Consider the following 24,966-nt stretch of genomic DNA (forward strand, 5'->3'; position numbering starts at 1 on the left):
AATTCCCTGGAAGTGGTGTTTCCTGGATAATACTGCATACAATTTAAGGGCAGCCGACAGATGTTTAATAGTTTCTGGTGAGTGTCCAGTATGTGGCAGTTTTTGATGATGGCCTGAATTTTTGTCATGAAGTGTGGTTTTGGCCACTGGACAGTCACAGACGATGTGCACAAGAACTTATTCGGGCCCCGAACAATAGGATTCATAAAGATGGTTCTGTGCAAAAGCTAAAAGATTTTAAAAATGAGCTGGGGGAAATGTTGACCTCAATCACAATAACCAAGTATTCGTTGCAAGCATGGACATTATTTTTTTACCTGTTCCTCTTTCCTTGTGTAGGACTATACATACATATTCTTACATATTTAAAAATATTGATGTGCCCTTCAAATTGCCTGTGACACATTTAAATACAATTTGATGTTGCTTTACATTGTAAAACTCTTATTGGCAAAAAGCATTAAATTCCTCAAGGTATTAGCAACCTGACTATTGGTGGAATTTTTTCACATGATAATTTAAATCACCTGTTTAAAAACACATTCTCTTAAAAAACAGGCACTCTGCCCAGTGTTCAGAGTGCCACAAGCCCCTTTGGCTTTTATCTTTAGAATTCAGCTATTTCTATAGTGAACATGTTAATGTGATGAATTTACCTGCAAAACCTGCTGAACTGTGGTCTTTAAAGACTGAGGGTGTGCACCACTGTGTCACGATTAAAATATTTTTAAAATAATGGTTTCTAAAAGCCTTTACAGGCTATGATCTGGATCGTTTTTTATTAAAAATCTGCAATAAATGTAGTGTACACTACTGTTGTCATTTTGACAAAGAAACACAATAGAAGTTAATCAGCCAAAAAGATACAGAGATTTATTTTGATATGGTGGCTAATAGTGAATACAAGCAGTATTGTTTTGTTGAGCAATTATGTTTTATGTATGGTTGCATCTTCAATCTTAAAAACTCATTTGGAGGGGGACAAAAAATAAAATGTTTCAATTTTTAGGGCACAATATGGAAATATTCAAGGTAGAATAATTAAACAGTCTTCTTCAGGGCAGACATATGCAAGCTCTCACTACAGACCCTAAACTAAAAATGTCTTCTGAATAGTCGCAAATCCTCCAGTAATTATCAGAATGATATATTGCAGTGCATGCTTCAATGATACATACAAAAGCAAGGAACAAATAATACATGTGCTTCCCATAAAGAATACATATTGTCACTTTTCTCCCACTTGCTTCCTCCAGTAATGCCACTTGAAATGAAAAGAGCTAATAACTGTATCAGACTTCAAATTTATGGGAAAGACCTATCAAAATATGCTTTCAGAACAGAGTTACACAGATCATGTTAAATTGCCTTTTGTACAAAAGAAACCTTCCACCTTTGGCAAGCATAACTACAGCACAAAGTATTTAATAGCAATAAATGAAAGTGTTCAAGGTTGCTTCTTTTTCATAAGGCTTGGAGCCTAACAGTTATTACCGAAGGACAGGTTTGTTCTCAATATGTAACTTACACTACCTGCAGTGCATCGCCTCTTTTCGAAAATTGTTTTCACTTTTTATTATAATTAAGACTAGTGCAGTTTAAGAGTCTTGCCTCCCTCAATGTGGGGGCCTGTGACATTGCTTTGGAGACACCTGTTGAACAGACATATGTATTAATGTAAAATGTAGTGATCCTTCATAAGTGCTTCCCTAAAAGAAAATAATGTTAACGAAAAACAGATAAATAATATTTGAAATTGTGTAATAGCATTATAATAGCAGGTGCTAAGAACGGAGTAGAACGTAGAACGCATTCAACGCAAACCAACACATGCTTTTCAAATCTCATTTTTGCATTGGACAGGGTGCACTGCTTCCACCATCTGCACAGTTACAAATGTTTGTGGAATAAAAGTGTGCATACTTCTGGATTCGTGTCACAGGTTACCCTTGGTCCTGCAAATTATACCAACTATATAAAGTACATAAATAAGTCCAAAGTCACTACGCAATCTTGGAGTTCACAGACATTTCTGTGGCAAAGGCAAAAAGAGATCAAATCAGATTTCAGACTGCCGAAGGCTTCCAAGCAAGTCCCTGCTTGCTTTCTTCAACAGTGTGCATAAACTGTGAGTAAACTAGAATGATGCCCTTAAAGGCTGACAGTTTTTACTATACATTTTTCTGAAGAACAGAAGTTAACAGTACAAGGCACTGTTGTAATATAGGGGATGACCATCTCCAGGTGTAAATAGTGTCTACTGATGACCGACTGCAGATAGGGAAATTATCACAGTAACTTCTGTGGGTCTAATCAGAAGCAGTTTTGGCTGTTCGTGCAGTCTGGCAAGTTTCAATTCAATGGGTTCAGCAGTTCCAAAGACCAACTTAGCCTGAGAACTGAGAAAAAAAAATGGCGGTCAGGTACACATCTTTGTTTCTGCAAAGAAAGACAGTGCATCTGTTGTTAATTAAATGTTATCTTACAGTGATACTAGAGTATGTTAGTGTTGTGGGCCACATACTGGAAGTAAAGAAAAAGGTTGGAGTTAATTGGCCAAATAGTTTCTGAGCAGTATATCATGTTGTGTTATTCAGAACAGTTTATGACCAGATACAGGTGTAAGTTATCATAGTCATTTTTCAAGTGCAAATAAAAAGGCATCTTGTTCAGCAAATCTGCAAAGTTCCAATTCAGTCGGTACAGCAGTAGAGATGGCAAAGAAGCTCTGGAATGTGAGGGTCAAGTTGATATCTTGTTTGACACAGGACCTCAGTTTTTAATCAATGTAATGGCTTGTATCTCTCACCATACCTATCATGAAGCAAGTCTTCGAGCACAAGCAGTTTCAAATGTGCGTAAAAAAAGATGACCTCTCAAGACTTCCAGTACTTGGAAGCCTAAAAATCTGATCTGGGATATAACCCAATCTGCCCCCTGGTAGAATAATGTCTAATATGAGCTCATAAGCATGCACATTTAAATTCCACAACTATTTGTGTTTGGGAGTTACAAGCAAAGTGCATACAATAACTTATCCTGTATTTATACATTAGCATAACATGAAACTGGATCAGGGTGGATTGCAGAGATTGTGAGGATTGCATTGCACAGAAAACATGAAAGCCATATTAATTAAATACATTTTTCAGTTTACAGTATTCCATAAAGACTTCATACATGTAGAAACAAAGGGCAAGGTGGTCCCCTTTTAATTACATCAATTAAATATTTGTTTGCCTAATGCTGGGATAACTACCGCCATTCAACAACTACCAGTTTACAAAGGTCAGTCCGTTTTTTCTACAGGTTTTAGAGAACATTTGGGTGACAAAAGGTAGGAAGGTATGTTATGGTTCCTTGTCATTCAGCTATTCTCTGCTCTGGGTCTCACTTTTTCAAAGTTCATGAACACATACAGCCTGGTTCGGAAACCAGCTTTCACCTGGACTGAGCGGCTTCTCTCTTTTAACTCCAGTCAGTGGCTCGGAAAGTGAATAGAAAAAAAAATGGCTGTAGTTACACTCCGCATGCCGAGACACTCCTGCTGAAACTTAATACTGCCCTCTGCTGGTCGCCTAGCGACACTGGCTCTGCACTAGACTCCCTGCCTTTCAGAGCAGCTTCAGATTTCCAGTTACATTGTTAACCACTTCCTCTTCACCAATAACTGCCAAGACGGTTCGGGATCCAGACTCCACCTAGACAAAAAAAAAAGAAAAAAGGCCTCTTTTCATAGATCTGAACTACTTACATGTGTTCTATACATTTCCAGACGCATGCAGTTTTAACAACGTCAACCGTTTTTGGTGCAGATTGACTTAAGAGACTAATGGCTGAACTAACATTGAAATGTGCTTTTTACAAAAGGACCGCTGTTTTCTCATCCAAAAGACAAAGCAAAAGGAGGTTCCATATTCAAGGTTATACATAGGAAGTAGTTCAGGTAGGTAGTTGTGTCAGCATGCGTAGGCTGCAAAGGAACAAGTTAAAGGTTTATTCCATGCTGAAAAGAGAAGAAAAGAAACACAACACACCCGAAGAAGGCTCCACAGCGGAAACGTGTTTCCTTTCTTTTCTTTTCAGCATGGAATAAACCTTTTATCTTGTTCCTATACATAGGAAGGCTGAGTTTTTACTGGGAACATTTTAAAAATTTGATGTGCATGTAAAATACTAACATTTGCAATGCTAACACATAGGAGAATATCTAGAATTTTTTTAATTACTCTTACACAGTGCAAAGAAATGACTATAATAAGGAGCTGTGGGGGGACCAGAACAAAATATCCAGCCATGTCTTTAAAGAGGAGTTCCACCGACTCTTCTGTAGCCATCGGGCCATCCTGGGTCAAGATGAAGACATATATGGCTTTCAAATTCTCCACTCTAAATCATAGCATGCACTTCCATTACCTACAGTAGGACAGGTCTCAAACAGAGCAAGGATATGACTCACTGCTAAAACTGTGCCAACTGACAGGTACACAGGATGTTGCAGGGGTCATTCTTACACAATACTTGGACACCCTAGCAGCTCAAGCCCACCCAAGCCTGCTGATACTGTGCCAGTCACACGCAGAATCCGAGTTATGATAAGCTGAAGTCACAGCTTGGACGCTAGCGAGCACACAGGTCAACTAATGTTCCAAAAGACGACCTCTTCTGCTTGGACAACTGAAGAGCCCCACTTGAACCTTCCCAGCATCCCCTCCCTTACCCACCTGAGTCCTTCCAGCATCCTGCACCAGGTAAGTGGGTAGGCTGAGGCTCATGGCAAGGGCTTGGAGCTCCAGCAGGTGGGCCATATTACTCCCCTGGAGCACCACTTTCTTGGCTCTGTACAAAACAATTGTTTTGGATGTTTAATGCACAGGCAAGTAAAAAAAAATAATAAGATGGCGATTGATATACACAACCTTTGGTTTTGCTGCAATTTCTGTTTTACTTATGTTTTCTATTAACATACAAAGGTAACCAGAAAAAAAAAGAGTTGCCAGTCATCTCAAAACCTCAAGTATTACAAATATAAATGAGTATAAAGTCTGTTATGTATCATTCTTTTGCATCTTTACAGATGCGTAAAATCATTCTCATTAGGTTCTAGAAATACTCCACCTCTCCCAGTATCTCTCAAGAACTTCCTTCTGGAGTCTTAACTGAAAGGTTAAGTTTTCCATTTCAAAAATCTCTGAAACAATAACAATCAAATTTTCTTTGGTTGGGGGGGGTCTCTTCATAACCATTTACGCGTTATCGCTTATCCCTTCCTACAACCTCATCGGGCAGATTACCCAGATATAGAACTGAACAAGACTTTGGAATTTCTAAACATAATACATCCTGAATCTGAGACCATAACATTGAATTCTTTAACATGGACAAAATATATGGAAATGTCCTGCCTCTCTATGACCACAATCTCTCCAACATGGTTGTGGCAAACCAAGCCGAGACGATTTTATTTTTGGGGTTATGAAGAATCGAGTTAAATTCCTCCAGCAAAATTCCCGCCTTTTTTTTTTTTTTGAGTTTGTGGAAGTGCACTGTGTTGTACACATATTCTCCCATTCCTCGTTAGTGAAGGCAATATTTAGTTCTTCTTCCCATTTTGTCTTAATATAGTACTGTTTCTTTTCTAGAACTCATTATACCCTGATGCAGTGTTCATACTGTGGTTTTGCTGCAATTTCAATCTGGGTGATTAGCCTTGCTTGGAAAGAAGTGAAAGCTTTGAGAGGAAAGTGACATGGGGAGGCAGGTACAGGCCTGACTGCATCCACCTGGGAGCACTGACAACCTGAATTCTCTTACTTTAGGGATTCCAAGTGGAAATGAAGACAAAGGGATGCTCATTATTTAGACTGCTGCCTGGGAGTTATTAAGCAAGCTGACTTAAAATGGTGCTTCAGGCTACGGCAGACTTAGACAGACAGAGCAACAGAGGAGAAACTGCAAAAAAAAACTGAAAAGCCTTAGTAATGTAAATGTCTGAAGAAATAACAGCAGGTTAGAAGCCCAATGTCAGAAGATAGAATTCCAAGGGGCAACATAACATCCGCTGAGGATAGTGTGTGAAGTAGCCTCTAGCCACAGGAAAGAGCCAAGTTACAGGCCAAACTCTGGGCACCTAACCAATAAAGAGAGGGAGGAGCTGAAGGCAGGTGCTGCAATGGACAGCCAAAATACAAGATCATCCCCTCCCAGTGAGGTCTCCTGGCTGTAGCCTGACTGCACACAGACGGAGTATGACACTCTCCCTGTGGATCAGCTGACAGACCCCAGCTGTACAGCCAAGTTGGACTTTGAAGCTGCTGTAGTGCCATCGAACCGTGAGCTTTGGCATCCATCTTGAGTGAGGGACTGCCATGAAGCTGACTTTTGTTTTAGCATATACAATAGACAAGTTACAGAGATGATGAACTCATGATTGATGCGTTATACCCGTTGTCACAAGGAGTACCAACAGCAGTGCACATAAAGTGAGATTTAAAAGCCAACTTGGTAAGGTCAGAGTTCGGAAAAGTACAATTTCCATGACATCTTTTCTCCTTTTATGGTGCATTCAAGCTTTTAAAATACAGACTCCAAGCCAATAAGTACATATTCTATGTAGTTTTGGGGGCATTCTTAAGTTAAAAGTTTAATTAAGAGTTTTAAAGAAAAGTCTTGAAGAAAGTCTTAAAGAAACTTCTCATTTGTTTGACAAAAGAGGCACAGAAATGTCAACAAGCCTCTGATGAAGATGTTAAATGGAGGATACCAAGACGTCCATAAGCTTGTTTTGAAATTGAAACCATTCAAAGTGACCCCCCAAACTCTAGGTCATCCAGACGATCTCTGGGAAGAGAGCACAGCCATACACTGCTCTTACCCAGCCTGATCCCACTTCCATGCCATCTCTCTCCAGCTGTTCTTTTCCTGCAAGGCCTGGTACAGTCCAACTGCAGCATGGCCAACCTGGGCAGCAACCTGGGCAGCAAAAGGGGCAGAGAGTACCAACGCAGTCACAGGATGAGATAAGGGTCAAATGGCTTCCTTATGGGATATGTTTGAACAGCAGTAGCTACATGAGTTGGGATTGTTCTAAACATGTTTTCAGCTCACAATTTCCAAAGAACTCACAAATATGGCACAATGAGGTTCAACCACCTTAGAAACATCAGTAGAGTTGACAGAGTGTTCAAATTAAAGTTATTAGCCTTTCTCCATTTTTTTACAATTATTATCTTGCAACACCTCAGTGTCTAAGATGTTTCTTCATGAATATCAGCACTGCTTTCATATTGCACATGAGAGGGCTTTCTTTGATGATACCCTGTCCTGTGCCCTTAGCACTTAGTGCATAAAATCCTTTATTATAAAAAGTTAAAATGTAATAAAGTAAGTGCCTCAGAAAAAGGAAGAATTTACTTATCATAAGTACAAGGTATACAAGAAAAGTAGAATCTCGGCAATGCTTTAGGAGAGCCCAGGTCATAAGAGTTACATCATTTAAAAACAGAAACCCCTATAGCAATTGTTCATATAGCGAGAGATTACTGTATGTGTACTCACTCTTTTGGAATGGCATAAATACGTTTTAAAGCACTGTGGTGGTGAAACACATACTCATAGTAAACAGGATTTGAGATGAGTCTAACAAAGTACCACATATGGCCGCAACAGTTCATGCTGCTTTGAGTTTTCACTGTGGTATAAGAAGAATTAAAGACACTGTTCTTCTGTTTCAAATTTACCATGCCGTGTGCCAGGAGATCCAGATGGGATTACCCCAGTGAATGACTGACCTTTCCTACTCCCATTGACAGCTCCATGTTCACAACAAACACCATCTTAAATGATAGATCTTCGTCTCCTTCCTCCTGTACGTCATTTAAACAAGAAATTAGATAGAAATCAGCAACCTTTTCTAAAACGTTATTGACCCAAAACACTTCATGTTTCAAGTACCATTGAGAGATACATAATAATCCGGAACAAATGTAGTAAAAATCTTATTTAATTTATTTACAGTTATGTTAATAAATTTGCGATTGTAGATTAAGATAAATTGTTAGCATCTGCAATATTAAATGTTCACTTTTCTTTATCTAAACCTATTTATTCATACATTCAGACTGGCAGACTAACCAAACAGCAAAAGTGATAATACTTGATTATAACTGAATCAAGTATTACAACTTTTGATTACAATATTTGACTCAGGCTAAGTATTGATGAGATAAATAATTCAGAGGCAATAATTAATTGATCAGAGGTAATTAACCTATAAGAGGACATTTACTTGTGCCCATTCACTCTCACTATATACCTAAATAAAATGGTACTACATATTTACCAAAAACCCAGCGACGGGACAGACTAATCTTTCCAGTGACCTCTAGTGGCAGCTCCATGTCATAACATGTCTTGTCTTTCTGAGTCACACCTCCATCCACAACATTTTCCATCCATATATTTTCTAACTGCTTCTTCTAATTCAGGGTCGTGAAGGAGCCGGAGGCTCTTCTGGCAAGCAATGGGCAGAAAGCAAGGTACACCGTACACGAGACGCCTACCCATCTTAGGCCAGAAACACTCACACCAAGGCCAATTTTCCCAGAAGCCCATTAAACTAAGCATATGTTTTAGGACTCCACTAGGAGACAAATTGAGCACCCCGGGTCTGGAACTGACACCAGGGCCCCAGCGCTCCTAGATAGCAACGCTAACCACTGCGCTATCATGCTGCCCCAGATCATTTTTGTAGGGTTCAAGTCAACCAATTGTGAGAGCTAGCTCAAAAATTTTAAGCCATTTGCCCTTTTAGAAATCCTACTGACTGGACACTATGCCTCACTGAATTCAGGCACATTCAAAATCATTTGAGACTTTGATGAACTACTTCAGCCCTTATCTCATACATACTGTTGTACAGAAGACTGGGTTCTGCTTGTACTAAAAAGAAAAACAGGAAGGAATATTACCTCGTTCTCAAGTTTGTTAAAATAGTACATGGCTGCCTCTTCTGCTGACACATTCCTAGTGTGTAGAAGTGCCTGGGGAAAAAAAAAGTCAGATCATTTTTTAAGAATTTTGAGTCAGCGATAAATATTCAGTTCAGCTTGCTGAGAAAGATTCAAAAAGATTTAGTCCAATAAATCAGTCCTAGTGAGGCCCACACCCACCCACTTCTTCACTTCACACTGAGAGCCCCACACAACCCCCAGCAGAATTCTACCTAGATCAAACAAGAAGAGGCCATTGGGTCAGATATAGTTATCATGAACTGGAACGGAGACACAATTACTCCCTGACAACACCGCACACTCACACTCTCTGGAAGTCACAGGGCTGTCAGTACAAGGCAGGCCTAACTAACCCTGACGTTGTGTGCTGCAGTAGCTCTAAAATGGACATCTTCAATCATCTGACAGTCAACAGTAAAGAAAAAAAAAACATCTGTGCCGCAAAATTCATTACAGATATAAATCAGGCAGTTCCTGCTTCAATACATTTGTAGTCTACACACAATAGGAGTCAGATGCAGTGAACACAGAAACAACTAAAAACAAACAATGCAACGCAGTGCTTCTCCATATTTTTCTATCTCATGCCACAAATCCTTGTTTTCAATTCAGCAAAACCATACTCCCCAAATCTGGGCTCCTAAATTAAAGCCAGTTTTACGAGCATCTATACAGTGGTGTGTGGAAACGGGCTCCTCTCACCTGCTTTGCAGCTTCCTCTGGGATGTCCAGCTCTCTCAGCTGCTGCAGGTAGACGGGATTCACCTCCTGGGTCCCCAGGTCGGGGGCGGTCTGCTCCGATTGCTCCATGGCCTGTTTCTTTACACAGCGGGTAGCATCAGCATCACATCACTTTAAATACCCGCTTACGCAATTCAGGGTCACAGTGGCCTGGAGTCTATCCCAGGGCGCATTGGGTGCAAGGCGGGATACACCACAGACGCCCAGTTCACCGCGGGGCTCACAGACACAGATGAACACGCACACACTAGGGCCAGTTTTACCAGAAGTCAATTAACTTACCAGTATGTTTCTGGACTTTGGGAGGAAACCCATACAAACCCAGGGAGTACATGCAAACTCCATGCAGATAGCAGCCTAGGAACTGAATCCAGAGCCCCAACGTTGAGGGACAGCAGTGCTAAACGCTGCACCTCCGCGCCGACTCAGCAGGTCTCAAAAACCCCTTTCACTTTTACCAACACTTCTCCATCATCACAGATGTATTTTTCAAACCCAGGCTGATCACTCGGTTCCTTGCTTCAGTTCACAAAAGGCCCAGCAGTTTCTGTGGAGACTCGTCATGTTCCTGTGGGTCTTCCCTAAGTGCTGCCGTTTCCACCCACAATCCCAAGATGTAAGGTCAAAGTTCACTGGCTTCTCTGTATCCTCTGTATCCTCCCCGTCTGCATGCTTTGTAAGTGAAGGTGTGTGTCTTGGCTGTGTGTGTCCGGATTTCCCACTAAGAGGTTGCTGAAAATGCATGGAACCTTGCAGATTACTTACTACAAAGACAAATCAACTCTCCTGTCCCTCTCCTATTTTCACTAGGCCAAGGAAAATAAGACTTGCACTGCTCTTAGTAGTCTACTGATCCATTCCACCTTTTAAAGGCAGCAGACTATCATATAACCAAACAACAGGTGCTGGATATCCATTTCCATGGTTGTTACCTTATTTTATCTGACTGTTGTACTGAAGGGCAGGACAGTAGCACAGTGGTTACCACTCCTGCCTAGCAGTGGAGCCCTGGATTTAATCCGGGATTTGAAGTGCTATCTGCGTGGAGTTTGTATGTTCTCCCCATCTTCTCATGGGTTTTCGGCTGTTCCACGTCCCTCCCACAGTCCAAAAACATACTGTTAGGTTAACTGGCTCTGGGAAATTTGGCCCTAGGTGTGAGAGCGCGTGTGTGAGAGCGCGTGTGTGTTTGTGTCTGTCTGCCCTGCGATGGACTGGCGTCCCTTCCAGGGTGTACCCTGCCTTGCGCCTGTTGCTTGCTGGGATAGGCTCTGGCTCCCCGAGGCCTTAAATTGTTAGAAAATGAATGGATGTTGTACTGAAAAGTGTCACTTTAATCACTAAGAAATAGACTACGGGTTAATGCTTCATTTGGATAATTGTTGTTGAAACTGTAAGGGTGAGAAAAACTCCTGCTATTTTATCTTCAGAATGGGTACTACAACCCTTGAATCCTAATCAAATCTTTTTTTTTCCCCCGACAAGGGCCAGAATTGGTATATGTAATACAGCTTGATTAGTTGTAATTTAAGGCACATAAGTAGGGATTTAAAGTACACAACTTCCAGTCCTTACTGTATTTGAGATGTCGTGGGTGACATTTTGAAGGACTCGATCTCAGCCAGGAACCGTCAAAAGGAACTTCAATTATGGTTAGAAACATTACTCATATTTCTGACAATTATTTCAGTAACGTTTTATGATGCCGGGAGAGTGGCCTCTGGAACATTGACCCAGTTTACACAGAATGAATCCATAATATTCTATATAGTTCAACGGGTCAGAAAATGGTAACGAAAATGTTGTATATCTTTAGGCCCTGTTTTTTTTAAAGGTTGCGCATTTATGTGAACATACATGCAAATCTATTTTCAACGGAAAAGTGGACATTTATAATAACTCATCAAAATCCATCACATTATATTTTTTTCTATCATATCCAGCAGTAACACCTAGTGCTTTATTGGGAAATACAGTACGATATTTTTCTCCCCTTTTTTCATCTCTGCTGGTACAATGTTACAAAATCAACCGGAGAAAACAGTTAGGATGGGCACGGTCACTGGTCAACAGTGAAACGTTTTAATTTGATTCCTCCGGAGAACCACTGACCAAAACACCCAAGGACACTTATATTGCAATTGTTGTAAAATAATCTGGAGCGAAAGACGTCTTGTTGAGCGCTATTTGTGATCTGCTCAGCTGTTAAAAATGCGTGCCGCTAAACAGCGTAATTTCAGCATATAGTTCCTTTAAAGACAATTTCAATCGCCATAATACCACAGCTACCGTTTTTTTATGCGCATTATCTAACAGGCAACGAAACACGATCCTAACTGCAGCTTTTGTCACCTTTAATTAAATGAATGATCAAAACCGCATTATAAACTATTTCTACTAAGGAGTAATGGAGTCCGCAGACTTCACATCTGCAGACAGTGGCGTTTCCATTTTTTTCCCCCGTCAGGGCAAGACAGCGATTTGCTTCAGAAAACTGAATATGAGACTGTAAATAACTGCTATGTTTTCATGCATTAGGGGTGACGTCAATGGCATGCATTCTATGAAACCTTCCATAAATTAAGAATTAACAGAGCCACTCCTACCAACCTGTGCGGCGTACGGTGCCTTTTCTGTACTGGGCTTGAAAGGTGAACCGCAACGTATTTTAACTATGTGAAAAATCCAGAAAGGAAGGAATACCGCTGTCTCATTAAGTTGTACCTCAGACCATCTTCTGTTTTTTTTTCCTTTGGAGGATAATCAATATCTCGCCACCCAGAAGAATGAACTCGCGTGGGACGCGATTTTCGACTTCAGTAGCATCCGGCTCCGGCAGTAAATTACACCCGGGTTAAAAAACGAGCCTGTGTCTTTTTTGTACCAGTACTTCCAGTGTTCCGATTTGCTAACTCGGGAATGAATACCTTACAACGCAGTTGAGGGTAGGGGAAGTGACGCTGGTGTGAAGAAATTATACGTTTTAGAGAAAGCTGAGAAAGGAATATGCGAATGCAAATGCCTTATATCTCTGAGACCATAGCCGAATACCAAACAATATTCTGTCTCACTGTGCTACTTGGTGCCAGTTTTCAAAACGGATTGTTGTTTATCCTGTGGCAAGGACGCACCTAGAAAAATTAAAGTAACGTCTTATGCAATTGTTTTACGAAGACAAAACATTCCTGGTGTTTAAGTAAATAAGTAGGAGCATGAATCAGTCTCAGTCGAGACTTGTTTTAAACAGTTCATTCTAAAACGCAAAGACAGAATTTTAAACTGAAAATCGTAGTTTTTTATTATGCTCCACTGTCTTCAATTTACAATTTTACATTAGTTTGATGTAAAATGTATACATTCTTTGTCAAGACTTATATTGTCCATTAACCACAGCCACAAAAATATCCATGTAACAACCACAGCAATAAAATGGAGGACAAAGTAAATAGACCTCAGAACAGGAATAATTTAAAAAATTTATGACAGAACAACAAGAAGTCAGAACAAACACAACCATTAAGAGCACATATGAAACCAAGGAGTGTTCCAGTAGACAACAGAAACATCATATTATATGTTCTGTGCCATCCCCAAATCATATCTGCTATGAAACATATACAAGCATACCAAAACATGATACCTGCTTTTAAACACTAAACCTGATCTTCTTTTGCTCAGGAGCAATGTATTTAAAAAATAATAGAAATAAACTTCAATAGATAAATCTGAACGTTTTAAAAACACCTTTAGTTCTGTAAGGCAGGTGTTGAGAATCCCAATCTTGGAAAGCCTCTGCCCGTTTCATCTCATAAATCACCCTAAAAAGTGAGTTTGTAAAGTTTGGAACACCTGTAAGTTATTAATCAAATAAGTTCATGGTTTGCTCAATGAAGAGAGCACCGGTTCCTAAGGACTAAGTTATATTCATATTGTCAGATGATCTTAAATCACCAATTTAATACTTCTCCTGTTTAATTAATCACAAATGCTTCCAAATCTTTGGAAACTGCTGTTTTAATGGGTACGGCTAGGTTGTAGGTTATTTGCCAAACATTGGATTGAGGCTTTCCGAGACCGGGGTTGGAGTCTTATGCTGTAAGGCTTCAAGTAGTTCAGACATGTGCTTAAAGGCTCTCCCAATGTGATTTGATTTAGCACCAAGTAAAAATTGCCATTTTATATTCCACTCCAAACGTGTTTTGTCATTTTTACGTGCCCTGAGTAACTATATGAAACAATGCCATCATGTTTCACGTTTTTGATTAGCAAAGGGATGTCCAGCCATGGTCCAGGTGAAAGCACCAGCAACTGAAGAGCAGGGACACGTTATCAAATTTGTCTGCGTAAACCAATTACATTGTTAAAAGCTGAGTTAGAACGAAAACCTGTAGACACACTGGCTCTCCAGGATCAGATCTGTGAATCAGCAGAAACTGTCCCTTAGTAAACAGGACCATATACAGTATATTTTAAAGAACATGTTTAACTGTTTGCCTTTTTGTAACTAATTAATAGTAGGACTTCATATTACTTCTTGTCAACAGTATAGTGTTTCCCCAGCCTCTGCTACACCTGTGTTTATCTGCATGTTTCTCCACTGCTGCTTTCTGTGCCGAGCGTTTTGAGTGATTGTGGCTGTTAGTCAAGCCCTTTTGGGATTTTTAGTAAGTCAGTTTTAATTAAATCTTTAATTAACTGAATATTTTTTTGTGTAAAATAGCTTAAATATTTTTAACCCATTTTAACCTTTTTTTCCAGTCTTAGAGTTTCTCTTATCAGCCTTGTCTTAGTTTATATGCACGGTAGCCTCTTTCACAGTTTTATAACCAAATAAATAGAATCTAACAATCTCGTGCTTTGTAAAAAATGTAGGATGGCTGTTCTACTGATTTGAATTCAACTGTTTTTACTCTGTACTCATATCCATCTTTACAACCGTTTCTGTAGACTTCTCTGCACTGTATACTGTATCTAGTATGACTAGATGAGCATACTGATTTCAATTGCTATCTTAAAATCCATTCGATTTTATGTTTAAATATATCTCAGTTATATCTCAGTTACACATTGCCTCCAAAATGCTTCCAAATCTTTGGAAACTGCTGTTGCCATATATTCAAAAATAAACAGAAGTACCCTGCTCTTTCAACACATGCCTCAATATATTTTCCATGTTTTGTATTGCCGTATTTGTACAGTATATCTATTTTCCCAACTGTCCCACTGTATTGACGTGTAGATTCTATGAAGGTCAGCACAGTTTCTCAGTTTAGGATGTGAGCCAAGGGTGTCTCAGGCACTGGACTGCCGTGGCTCTTTGCTCTGGGCTGAACGCCAACATGCAGAGCAGAAAATCTGCAAACAAGGCGGCTTCCTTCAGGCCTAAGTGGTATTTCTCTACCAGGACCTCATATATCCCCCAAGGCCGCAGCACTTGAATTCGCCGGAGATCACCTGGGACACAAAGCAGAACAAGGTGAATCACACTGACTGTGCCAAAAGCTGCCTCTCCAGCAGGGGGTCATGTTCACGCCAGCTGAGCTGTTGCCTGTGTAAGCGAACCAATAATCGCCTCATGATTTTCATGATTTGGACCCCCTGACAGAAGCCAGCCATAAAACTCAAACGATTCTCCTTGGTCAGGATTCGAGACCTCAGGTGTAAACCAAGACACACAGAAACTGATTTAGTTTCTTGCAGTATTTTTGCAAATAAGCAAGTGAAAATAAAAAGATACAGAGTTTGTGCTGCTGCTGAGTATTACTCAAAGAGTTTAAATTACATTAAATAATGCAAAACAATTGCCTACTGAAAAGATTTATTCAGGCCTAATTTACTAGCTATAATTGATGTGTTTATTACGTGCAGTTAAAAAAGTAACTAAAATGTAAGTTTACCTTTTAGAATAATGATGGTATAAGGATAGACTATGGACTATGGATGGTCCAGTTTGACAGTTTTATGCATTTTGATGAGTGTATTGTGTCCTATCTGACCTTTTCTCACCATTTTATTTTCCTGTGTAGCTCCTGTTGCCTTACCTTTATAGGTAAAATATTCCCTGGAGTATTTGCCAGACAGGGCTACCCGTGCTGGGATTTTCCCCAGGAGTTCTATGATATGAGCAAGGTGATCTGCAAGCAAGAGGAAGACAAAGAGAAAACAATGCCAAAGAATCTCCCACTCTCCAGTTTCTAACACAGCACATCTGTCAGTGCTTCTCTGTTTACCTTCCTCCACTGAGTATGTTTTCCCAGCTCGTGGTTCAAACAAGGAGTCCCCAGTCACCAGCTCAAAAGCCTGTAATCATAGTCACTTGGTGAAATAGTTGTTCTCAAAAACACTGCACATTGACAAGTGCCGGCGATTTATCTCGGCACTGAGTCTGAGTAACACTGTATGCACCATAAAATAACAGCAGGTAACAAGTGATATAGCAACAAAGGCAGCAAACAAACACAGAGCTAGATTGAGCTGGCAGATGACGGGGAAGGTGAAAATGTAGGTTGCAGCAGACCCAAGCAAGAGCTCAGAAATGGTTCTCTCCAGGTGGCACGACAGAGCCTATGAGAGAAGAGCAGGTCATTCTTACCATACATGCTGTGCTCCAGATATCCGCAGGAGGACCATAGTCAGAGCCAATCAAAACTTCCAGCGAGCGATACTGCCGAGTCTGGATTTCATCGGAAAAATGCTTGTACTGGACATTTAAGAAAATAAGAAATGAGTACTAATTAGGAGGCATTAATAAAGTATAGCTTGACTTAACCATGTCTCATGAAGTGTAGGTAATACACATGGCTCCTGTCCTGTTTTATAATAAGTGTTGGAAAGGTTTTGAATGAGAGGAGGTCTTTTGGCTCTTTCAAGTTGTTTTGGTAGCTAATTGATTGCACCACGTGAAATATTTAAGAAATTCAGCAGCAGGGCTCGGTAATGTGTTTAAATTAATATCCCTTATCCTTTTGTGTCTCTAATTTTTACTCCTAAACTCTCCCACTCTTTTTTCAACTACCTCTTGAGATTTCAACTACCATTTTCACAACTGAACTTCAAGTAGTCCTCTGGGTTGCCATACCTCAGAGGACTTATGATATTTCAATTACTTTTTTTCCAGACTTATTTCTTCATCCAACAACCCATCCATTGTCTAAGTGCTTTATCCAATACAGTTTCATGGAGCAGCCGGAGCCCCCATCCCCCTATCCCAGCAAGCAGCTGGTTATAGGTAGGATACACCCTGGATGGGTTGTCTGAGATCACAGGGCACACGCAGACATAAACACAAACACGCACACACCAGCGCCAGTTTTCCCAGAAGCTGGTTCACCTACCAGTATGTCTTTGGACTGTGGGAGAGAACCCATGCAAAAATGGGGAGAATATACAAACTCTGTGCAGATAGCGCCCCAGGTCTGTAAATGAACTCAGGGCCCCAGTGCTGCAAGACAGTAATGCTAACCAATGCGCCACCATGGTTAAATTTTCTAATGTTTCCAAAACGAGTCGTAAGACTGATCGGTCTGTAATTGCCTCATATTCTTCCTTTTTTTAGAATGGATATTATGTACATATTTTTAAGTATCTTGAAAGATCCTAGCTAACGGCCTCTTAATTTTTTTAAACTTATTTGGAAAGGTTTGGGACCTGACTACTTTTAGTAATCTGTCATGGTTTTTTTATTGGAAGAAAAGTAGCACATACCACCCAGCAGGAGCTACCCAGATCTGCAATTTTTACTTTTATCTCTTCAGCTGTTACAGACTTTGGGTCAAACTGCAGGTTGTCACAGTGGTCCACATCTGGGGAGGAAGGGGGTAAACAGCTCAGGGAGTACAGAAACTCTCCATGTCACTGACAAGGATTTGCGTTTTTGTCTCACTGGTGGAAGAGGAAGAGGGTCTCTGAGATTTGGAATACAGAGCAGATGAAGGATTCCACCATTAATCATTACTCCTGAAAATAATGAAAATTATTTCTCAAATGCTAATTTTCATAACTAAGTGAAAATAAAAAAAGGAAGGGGAAAGGCTTAGGATCCTCTGTCATTTAACTAAATTCAGCATCCTTAGTGCACATTGGAAGCTATAATCTATAGATCCCTTTTTCAGATGCCAGCAATGACAATTTTGTTTGTGAGCTCTCAGAGGTGGCATACTATTGGCAGAGCACCACCAAATTATTATAAAAGGCATTGGGTTGGTGCTCAAGTGTCACTCTGTCAAGCAAAATAAGATCCATGAATTAGATTCGTACTATATGAAACTGGTATTTTTGTGATGCATGCTAGATCCTTCTTCAAGCAACATTTTGTTGTGCATTACATTTTATTTCGTACCCTTTCATGTAAACACGTTGACTGAAATGAAACTTATATTTTCGTTTATTATGGTCACTCTTATTTTTAAAAGGAGATGCCATTTAGCGTAGAGAAAGAACCATTTACATTGTAAAGATGTGATATCCTCACATCCTCCATTTCTGAACTATCTTTGTGGAGATATTTTCTCCCCACATGGAAAGTGATACATGCTGGCCCCTCCCACACACACATACAAACTGTACTGAAGCAGACCTGTTTAGTCCCTACTGTATTTAACACTGGTTTGGGAACCCTCAGTTTCCTGGTATTCACTGCCACTACATTGATGTTACAATATTTCAAAGACTATTAGCTACTGTACTACTATACTGTACCTGCTTGGTCCATTCTCTTGTATTCATGTAACTCGGATTGTACAGCTCCCTCTTCTGACTGCTTTGTGCACTGCTCACCTATGCACAGTAGAATATTCTCTGGCTTAATGTCAGTGTGGATGATTTTACACTGGGTATGGAGGTAATCCAGTCCTTGAAGAACCTTCAAGGAAGACAGGTTAAATTTCAGTAGACTGAAATTTAAAATAACCTAACATTTGAAATGACCCAATTACACATATGTTTATCGTGCTCAATCCTTGTCAATCAAAAAAACAGGTAAATCGACATTTTTGTTCTTCAAGAGATCTGTTTTGCTACTTTTACTAGTTCTGTCATATCTAACATGAATAATTCTTATGTAGCAAAAAAAAATCTTTTAAAGTTAAAATAGCTTCAAAATAGTTAAATATCTTAACATGTCCCCTGGAATACCTGTTCAATTAAGTTCAATCTAATAAATACATCTTTTATTGTTGCCTGCCATTTTTTACACTCAGTAAACCAAAATGTTTATTTAGAGGTATCAAATGGAATCCTTCTGATGAAATATTTATTTATTTTTCTACCTCCAGTTAGGTCTTGCCTATGGGCTGTCAGCCTGGCTGTGTGGATTTCAGGATTGAAGGATAATGAATGGTCGTTTTGAGCTCTTAAACAATTTATGCTTTTAAATAGCCTGTAATGTACAAAAATTCAGAGTTTCTTTTTAAGATTTAAGCAAAAGAAAAATAAATGGTCAAATTATGCCAGTTGAAAGGGGTGTACTGTAAGTTTAATGAAAAGGAAACCTCCAAGCATTTTGTTGATGGACTGACAGATTTGTAATGGTCATAATATTCACCCTTTCATTTCTCACCTGTCGAATGATAGATTTCACCCATGACAATGGAAGACCAAGAGAAGTGTAGTCCATCATCCAGCTGTGGAGGTTCTGCCCCAGTAATTCAAATACCAGGCACATGTCTGACCTTTTCAGTTAAGGGCATTTTTGGAAACGGGGCTGTAGTCAGATTATTTATTGGCTAAAAAAATCAGGTTTGCCAAATGTCTTAAAATAATTCACAACCTGAAAAATGGTTAAAAGTTCCATTTTCAATGTTCCTAAATCATTACAAGCCTTTAAGATATATGACTGAAATCTCTAATACTTTTATTACAGGTACAACATTGCTTTTTATCTGGCCCCTGATGCATATATTTTACTTCCTGCATGAACCATCATTGAAAATTTAAAAATAGTTTCATGATTAAAAAATGATAAAAAATAAAATCATTTTTTAGTTGTTTTTGTTTAGTCTAACTTATTAGTAAAGGACTGGGATGAATTCTGATTAAATATAAAACCAAAAGATGTTTTTTGTTTTCAGTTGGATTGCGTTTCTGTTCTGAATACATTTGTTGGTATTCAGTTCTATCCAAATAGGCTATCACCCTTATCTCATTTTATTCCATGGAATAGGCTTCCCTGGTTCTACAGCGGGGATACTACTGAATCCGAAGACACAAGGTTTGAAATCAAGGACACCAATATCTCCAAAACTGTAGCAGTGAAGTACAGCTAACCTACTCCCATAAAATTACAACAAACAAAATGGCCATACTAAATGTATTCATTTTTCCTGTGTTCCATTTTATTTCCATATTTCAACAACGCCTTTTAGACATATCTTAGAAAACATTTATTCGATACAGCACACCATGAACCTTGGAATACTCTTCTTCATATAGGTGTATTCTCAGAGCTGTTGTCCAATGGTACAGTAGTACTGGTCATCATAATTCTACTTCATAATTAAAGGATACGGATTCCGTTTTTCCCCACAAGTCTGAAGTCATCCAGCAGCTCAACAATGCATTCACCGTAGGGATGCTTCCTCATGGAGCCACAAGTCTGAGAACACAAAAGAAATGCAATAAAATTAGAACACCAATAAAATTAAATACACTAAAGGGGTGTTTGTTTTTATTTTAAATAAATTCGGTATAACTGGCATCCTGCCAGTATGTTATCCTTGTGCCTGTTGCCTGCCTGGATAGGCTCTGGCTTTCCTGCAGCCCTGGATGGGATGAAGAGTTCAGAAAATGATAAATTTAGAATATTATTATACAGTATACTGCCAACTGTATGGGCTGTGAACTTGCAGTATTACCAGTAAGAACCCCATTAAGTCCATTGTTTAATTATTAATTATTGCTGTACGATAGGCTTGTGGTGCTACTGTTTAACCTGGCAGAGCAGGTGTATCGCCTTCATCTCTGCAATACTATCGTTGTGACCTAAATTGATTAGCAAGCACTGATTCAAACTTCAGATACAAAAATAAGTTGACAAATGAAAAAAGAAAGGCTTACACATCGCAACAACGCCAGCTCGTCCTGCGCAGCTTGTGTGAAATTGGCTCCGCTCTTTGACACTTTCACAGCCACAGCTCTCTTCTTACTGAGAGAAAATCCAGCATAATGATTGCACAATTCGCTGTGTAAAAAGCCTTTATAAAATAATAACACGTTTCAGTGGAACTGCAGTAGAAGTTCAGTAAGGTTATTCCGCGGCAAATCAATTTGGCTGTTTCATTCCATTACAAAACGTTTAGTTTGTTACTTTTGTAATACCAGAAAGGATCTATGAAAAAATATAGATATCATACATCCAAGCCTATCATCATGTGTCAATGTGTCAATGCAGAGCACAAAACACCTGCAGACTGATGACATACTGTAGGTCCAGGCAGAGCCACACAGTGGAAAAGTAGCCCCATCCGAGTTTCCTCAGCACTCGGTATCTTCCGTTAAAAGTGTCCCCTATCTTCACGGGATGGTAACCTCCTACAGAGAAAGAGGAACACAAACAAATTAAACTCCAGAAGGGAAATCAATCATGTGGATGGAATGTCAAATTCTATAGAGACCAATGGAATCCAACAGCTGTCCATGCCAATGTATGGTTGTGTAGCCAGTTCCTGATAACTGACTGGCCTCCCCACAAGCAAGCTTAAAGCCAACATGAGGGAATTGAAAGGAAAACGTGTTCCATCCGAGCTAATCTATTATAAGTAGATGCCTCCTCAGAAGATCCATTAAGCAAATGGGATTATGCTGTTTAACAGTATCAATAGCTGAAAGTAGCTCAGAAAAAAACCTGCTGACCTGTCAGATGCCAATTTCAAACACTCTCCCTGACGGACGTTTTTCTATGGAGAGGTGTCAAGAAAACCTGGCTATCAGAATGCTGCCATCAAATGGTCATATCTAGAAATTCCCTTTTCACTGGTGGGTCGCTAGTTACGTTTAATTCAGGCCTACAAAGTTCTGAAGTGGCCTGCGAGCCTGCAGCAATATCAGCTGAGGGCCATGTCAGTCTTCACTGCTTTACTCTTCTGATTTGCTACAGGAGCTGTAAGGAGAGAAGATGGGGTTGATCATATTCCACAAATGCGCTTATAACTATTCTTTGTTTCTTAACTAGTACGACTACAAAATATGTGATTTTAGGTAGTCAAAAAGGATGAGTCAAAACAACCATATTTTAAAGATAAAAAGGAAATATACTGCACTTGTGTCCTTGCACAAGAAGAATCCCCTCCCCAACTTACACACTCTGACAGCTGCGTCTCTTGGTGGAAATTTGGAAAATTAAGACTTTTTATCACCTAGGTACGGTACTATGAGAAGCGACGCAATTTTACTTGTCTCTTTCTTCAAGCTGAAACGCCTATGACATACCATAACAATATTCACTGGGATCTTCTTGCTTCTTGGTTTCAGCTGTTTCTAGGTCCAGCAGCTTCTCAATGTAATTCCAGCTGTGTGACACATTTAGATTGGCCGGCACTGAAGAAACTGGACGTCTGCAATAAGGTACACTGTTATTAGAATGAATGATTAATTACATGGAAATTTAATCTTTGTAATCAAAAGCCTTTGTTTTTGTGGTTATGGACCAATTATGAATGATTCATGTAATCATAGTATTAATCTTCATGGCACTCACCTGAAAAGATTGTGACTCAATTACAAAAAGCACCATGCAAAAGAAGTCAAGATTGTGGTCTGGTATATATGCAGGGTTAATCTACTGACCATTACTGATCACAGAAGTTAAAGGTCACTTCTGTGTCACAGAGGTGGTACATTGCTGTGGGTGGGCTGTTTTAACACCCTTATTTCTTACAGCCAACGAGGCAAGACAAAATGGGACTTCAGGACCTTGCTCAGGACTTGGTGCTCAGGTGTAGCAGTTACACAGTCATACAGGATATGGCTCGAGGTCTTGTAATTTGTTTCTTCTGGGGCTGGTGGGTATCTGTGCAGACTTTCCTAATATTTATTTTAAAAATCGTGACTTTTTCTTCCTATAAAAATATCCCAAAATGTGATACAGAGAAAGAACAGACTTAGCCAAGATAAAAGGAATTAAATAAGCATAATCACTTATAGAAACGTCATGGAAAAGATGGAAGTAGCAACCTTTGATCCAGTTAATCTGATATCATGAATGTAGAGACACATCACACTTGCTCTACCATCCTGTTGTTGCTGTGTGCAGTTCAGTCATTCTTTTTAATCATTTTCAATATAAATTATATGTATTATGTGGTGTCCAGATACAGAAGCATCTGCACACAGCACACACTGTAGCTCCCCTGTCTCTGGACTGTACAGGGTGACCTGAGCTGTTTGCAACTTTTTATCCTGGATTAGAATACTTGCTGAAAGAGCTGCATCTGCAGATCTAAAACTGTACTATGCACTGCCTTCCAAGAACACACATGTCAATATCAGAATGTTACATGAACTGAATATTTGAATTTATACTGTTCACAAATGTTTTGAAATGACTGTCTTTTCCCAATTGTTCTTGCACTCAAAATCATTACTCTTTTTGAAAACAGTCAAAGCATATGATTAGATTTACTGGTATATCAAAGCAACTAGAACAGAAGCATGGTTTTTGAGAATTAAACACTCCTGCAGAGCACTGCTCACATAAATGTAGTGTTATAGCTGTATTCTTTGGAAAACATGGGAGAGGGTAGCCAGGAAACAATGTAGACAAAGATGACTTCAACACCAAAAAAAGAAAAATTATGACCCTAATAGACATTGATATGAGATACAATCTGGCAATGCCATATTCTGACACTTCATTTGCATTCCAGAGCAATTTATTGCACAAACACAGCAAAATGCTTTTATCCAGCAGTAAATCTAGTTATGACATGCCAGTTAAGATTTTTCTAAAGTAAAAACATTACTTGCTAAAAACAATCCCAAAGAATTGAAGTGACAAATATCAGAAGGTGTAGTTAAATCACTTCTCATAGGAACTAGTTAGAAACACACTGTGTGTCTGGTTACTTGGCGACAGGAGCAAGATGATCTGAAACAGAAGCAATCCTTTAAAAATAAAACTCTGAACCATAAGGAGTTGAAAAGTATGGCATGATCAGTTTTACAACAATTTTTGTTGCGTGATTTTTTTACCCATTTCAAGCATGGGTTATCCTCACCTAATGACCCAACTTGGTATTTTTTTTCAGACTGCAATGCTTGAAAGAGTTAAACAAGACACCCAAAGCTGCATTCCTGAGCTTTCTGGAAGCTGTACAAAAACTAAAAGCCCTAAATCATTGGTCTCAGCTTCGAAGTCACATACCACTCTAGCGCTGCAGAAGCACTGCACCTAAAGACTTACGAAGGGATTGCAAGCTCATTAAGTCCGTGTTCTCAGACATACTCACGGGTTCAGAGACACTTGCAGTTGTGTTGAAGCCTGAGGCTGAAAGCATTGCATGTCTACTAGTCTTCTCTTTCTGCTTCTGGAAGTATTCACCACACTGTCTTCAGCTAGTCAGCCTCGTGGGTGCTGTCAGGGAAAGCAAAGGGGGCAGGACCAGACTGGGATATCCTCCACTTTGACTCTGTCCTAAATAATGAGAGGATATTTGAGAGAGGAAGGACAGCTGATCTGGATTGGTTTACTCATGGTGTTGGGGATTTAGAGAGCATTAACCCTTTCTGCCTAATGGCATGGATTCATTTCAAACTCTAAGTATGTAAAGCTATGAAGTCCAGTGTCAAAACAGTTTTGCTGCATACACATAAACCTGTATCTAAATATCCCTATTTCTGAGACGGGATAGGATTTCTGGCTTGAACCTTTGGAGTCAACAGTGAGACAAGTCTGTGTAATGGAAATCAAACTTAATGATGTAATGTAATGAGTTGTAATAAAGTAGAGAGTGTAATGAGAAAAAATTGTAATACAGACTTGAAAAAAGGTAACCACTGCTAAACACAATATTTTAAACAAGAACCTACTATTTTATGACATTTTTAATCTCGATTCCCTTGATTTAAATTCAGCATTTGGTACTTTGCATGAAACTTATCTGTTGGCCTATTTTAAATCATTTTCCAGTAGAGACAACAAGCCATCAATAAAGATATCTAAATATTTTTCAAAGGTTGCTTCTCAAATTATTTATACTAACCATGACTAGTGTTTTAGAGA

At 39.4% G+C, this 24,966-nt stretch overlaps 2 protein-coding genes across 5 annotated transcripts; both read right to left on the bottom strand.

The window, feature by feature from the left end:
* Positions 1 to 851: 851 nt before the first annotated feature.
* LOC148662048 (putative peptidyl-tRNA hydrolase 2) lies at positions 852 to 12,639 on the bottom strand. Of its 2 annotated transcripts, none has more exons than XM_088636735.1 (7): positions 12,477 to 12,639; positions 9,714 to 9,830; positions 8,970 to 9,041; positions 7,791 to 7,865; positions 6,875 to 6,972; positions 4,725 to 4,839; positions 852 to 3,701 (listed from the first exon to the last, which is right to left on the bottom strand). In XM_088636735.1, the coding sequence occupies exons 2-7, from the start codon at positions 9,819 to 9,821 to the stop codon at positions 3,615 to 3,617; spliced, it is 555 nt and encodes a 184-aa protein (XP_088492861.1). In that variant the 5' UTR covers positions 9,822 to 9,830; positions 12,477 to 12,639; the 3' UTR covers positions 852 to 3,614. The 2 variants fall into 2 exon arrangements, with proteins under 2 accessions (XP_088492861.1, XP_088492860.1); XM_088636734.1 differs by having other exon boundaries at positions 12,363 to 12,635.
* Positions 12,640 to 13,216: 577 nt separating this feature from the next.
* LOC148662049 (SRSF protein kinase 3) lies at positions 13,217 to 24,389 on the bottom strand. 3 transcript variants are annotated; one of them, XM_088636728.1, is made up of 12 exons: positions 24,194 to 24,388; positions 22,176 to 22,300; positions 21,170 to 21,278; positions 20,805 to 20,892; positions 20,256 to 20,343; positions 19,309 to 19,415; positions 18,450 to 18,612; positions 17,457 to 17,554; positions 16,345 to 16,452; positions 15,983 to 16,052; positions 15,794 to 15,886; positions 13,217 to 15,206 (listed from the first exon to the last, which is right to left on the bottom strand). In XM_088636728.1, exons 1-12 carry the CDS (start codon positions 24,244 to 24,246, stop codon positions 15,022 to 15,024), a joined length of 1,287 nt encoding a protein of 428 aa, XP_088492854.1. In that variant the 5' UTR covers positions 24,247 to 24,388; the 3' UTR covers positions 13,217 to 15,021. The 3 variants fall into 3 exon arrangements, with proteins under 3 accessions (XP_088492854.1, XP_088492853.1, XP_088492855.1); XM_088636727.1 differs by having other exon boundaries at positions 15,794 to 16,052; positions 24,194 to 24,389; XM_088636729.1 differs by lacking the exons at positions 22,176 to 22,300; positions 24,194 to 24,388 and having other exon boundaries at positions 15,794 to 16,052; positions 21,151 to 21,262.
* Between the last annotated feature and the right edge of the window lie 577 nt (positions 24,390 to 24,966).

The sequence above is a fragment of the Lepisosteus platostomus genome, chromosome 6 (genome assembly GCF_059453375.1).
Source record: "Lepisosteus platostomus isolate fLepPlt1 chromosome 6, fLepPlt1.hap1, whole genome shotgun sequence".
Classification (NCBI taxonomy): domain Eukaryota; kingdom Metazoa; phylum Chordata; class Actinopteri; order Semionotiformes; family Lepisosteidae; genus Lepisosteus; species Lepisosteus platostomus.

Bases quoted from the DNA above. Each gene is read 5' to 3' on its own strand.
- LOC148662048 (XM_088636735.1), bottom strand. From the start codon at position 9,821: ATGGAGCAATCGGAGCAGACCGCCCCCGACCTGGGGACCCAGGAGGTG. The intron at 9,042-9,713 runs GTGAGAGGAGCC...TTTTTTCCCCAG, and splicing joins CAGAGGAAGCTGCAAAGCAG to GCACTTCTACACACTAGGAA. The intron at 3,702-4,724 runs GTGGGTAAGGGA...TTTTTTGTCTAG, and splicing joins AGGATGCTGGAAGGACTCAG to GTGGAGTCTGGATCCCGAAC.
- LOC148662049 (XM_088636727.1), bottom strand. From the start codon at position 24,246: ATGCAATGCTTTCAGCCTCAGGCTTCAACACAACTGCAAGTGTCTCTG. The intron at 19,416-20,255 runs GTATCCTTTAAT...TGAAAAGGTCAG, and splicing joins TGTGGGGAAAAACGGAATCC to ACATGTGCCTGGTATTTGAA. The intron at 17,555-18,449 runs GTACAGTATAGT...CTTCCTCCCCAG, and splicing joins CAAGAGAATGGACCAAGCAG to ATGTGGACCACTGTGACAAC.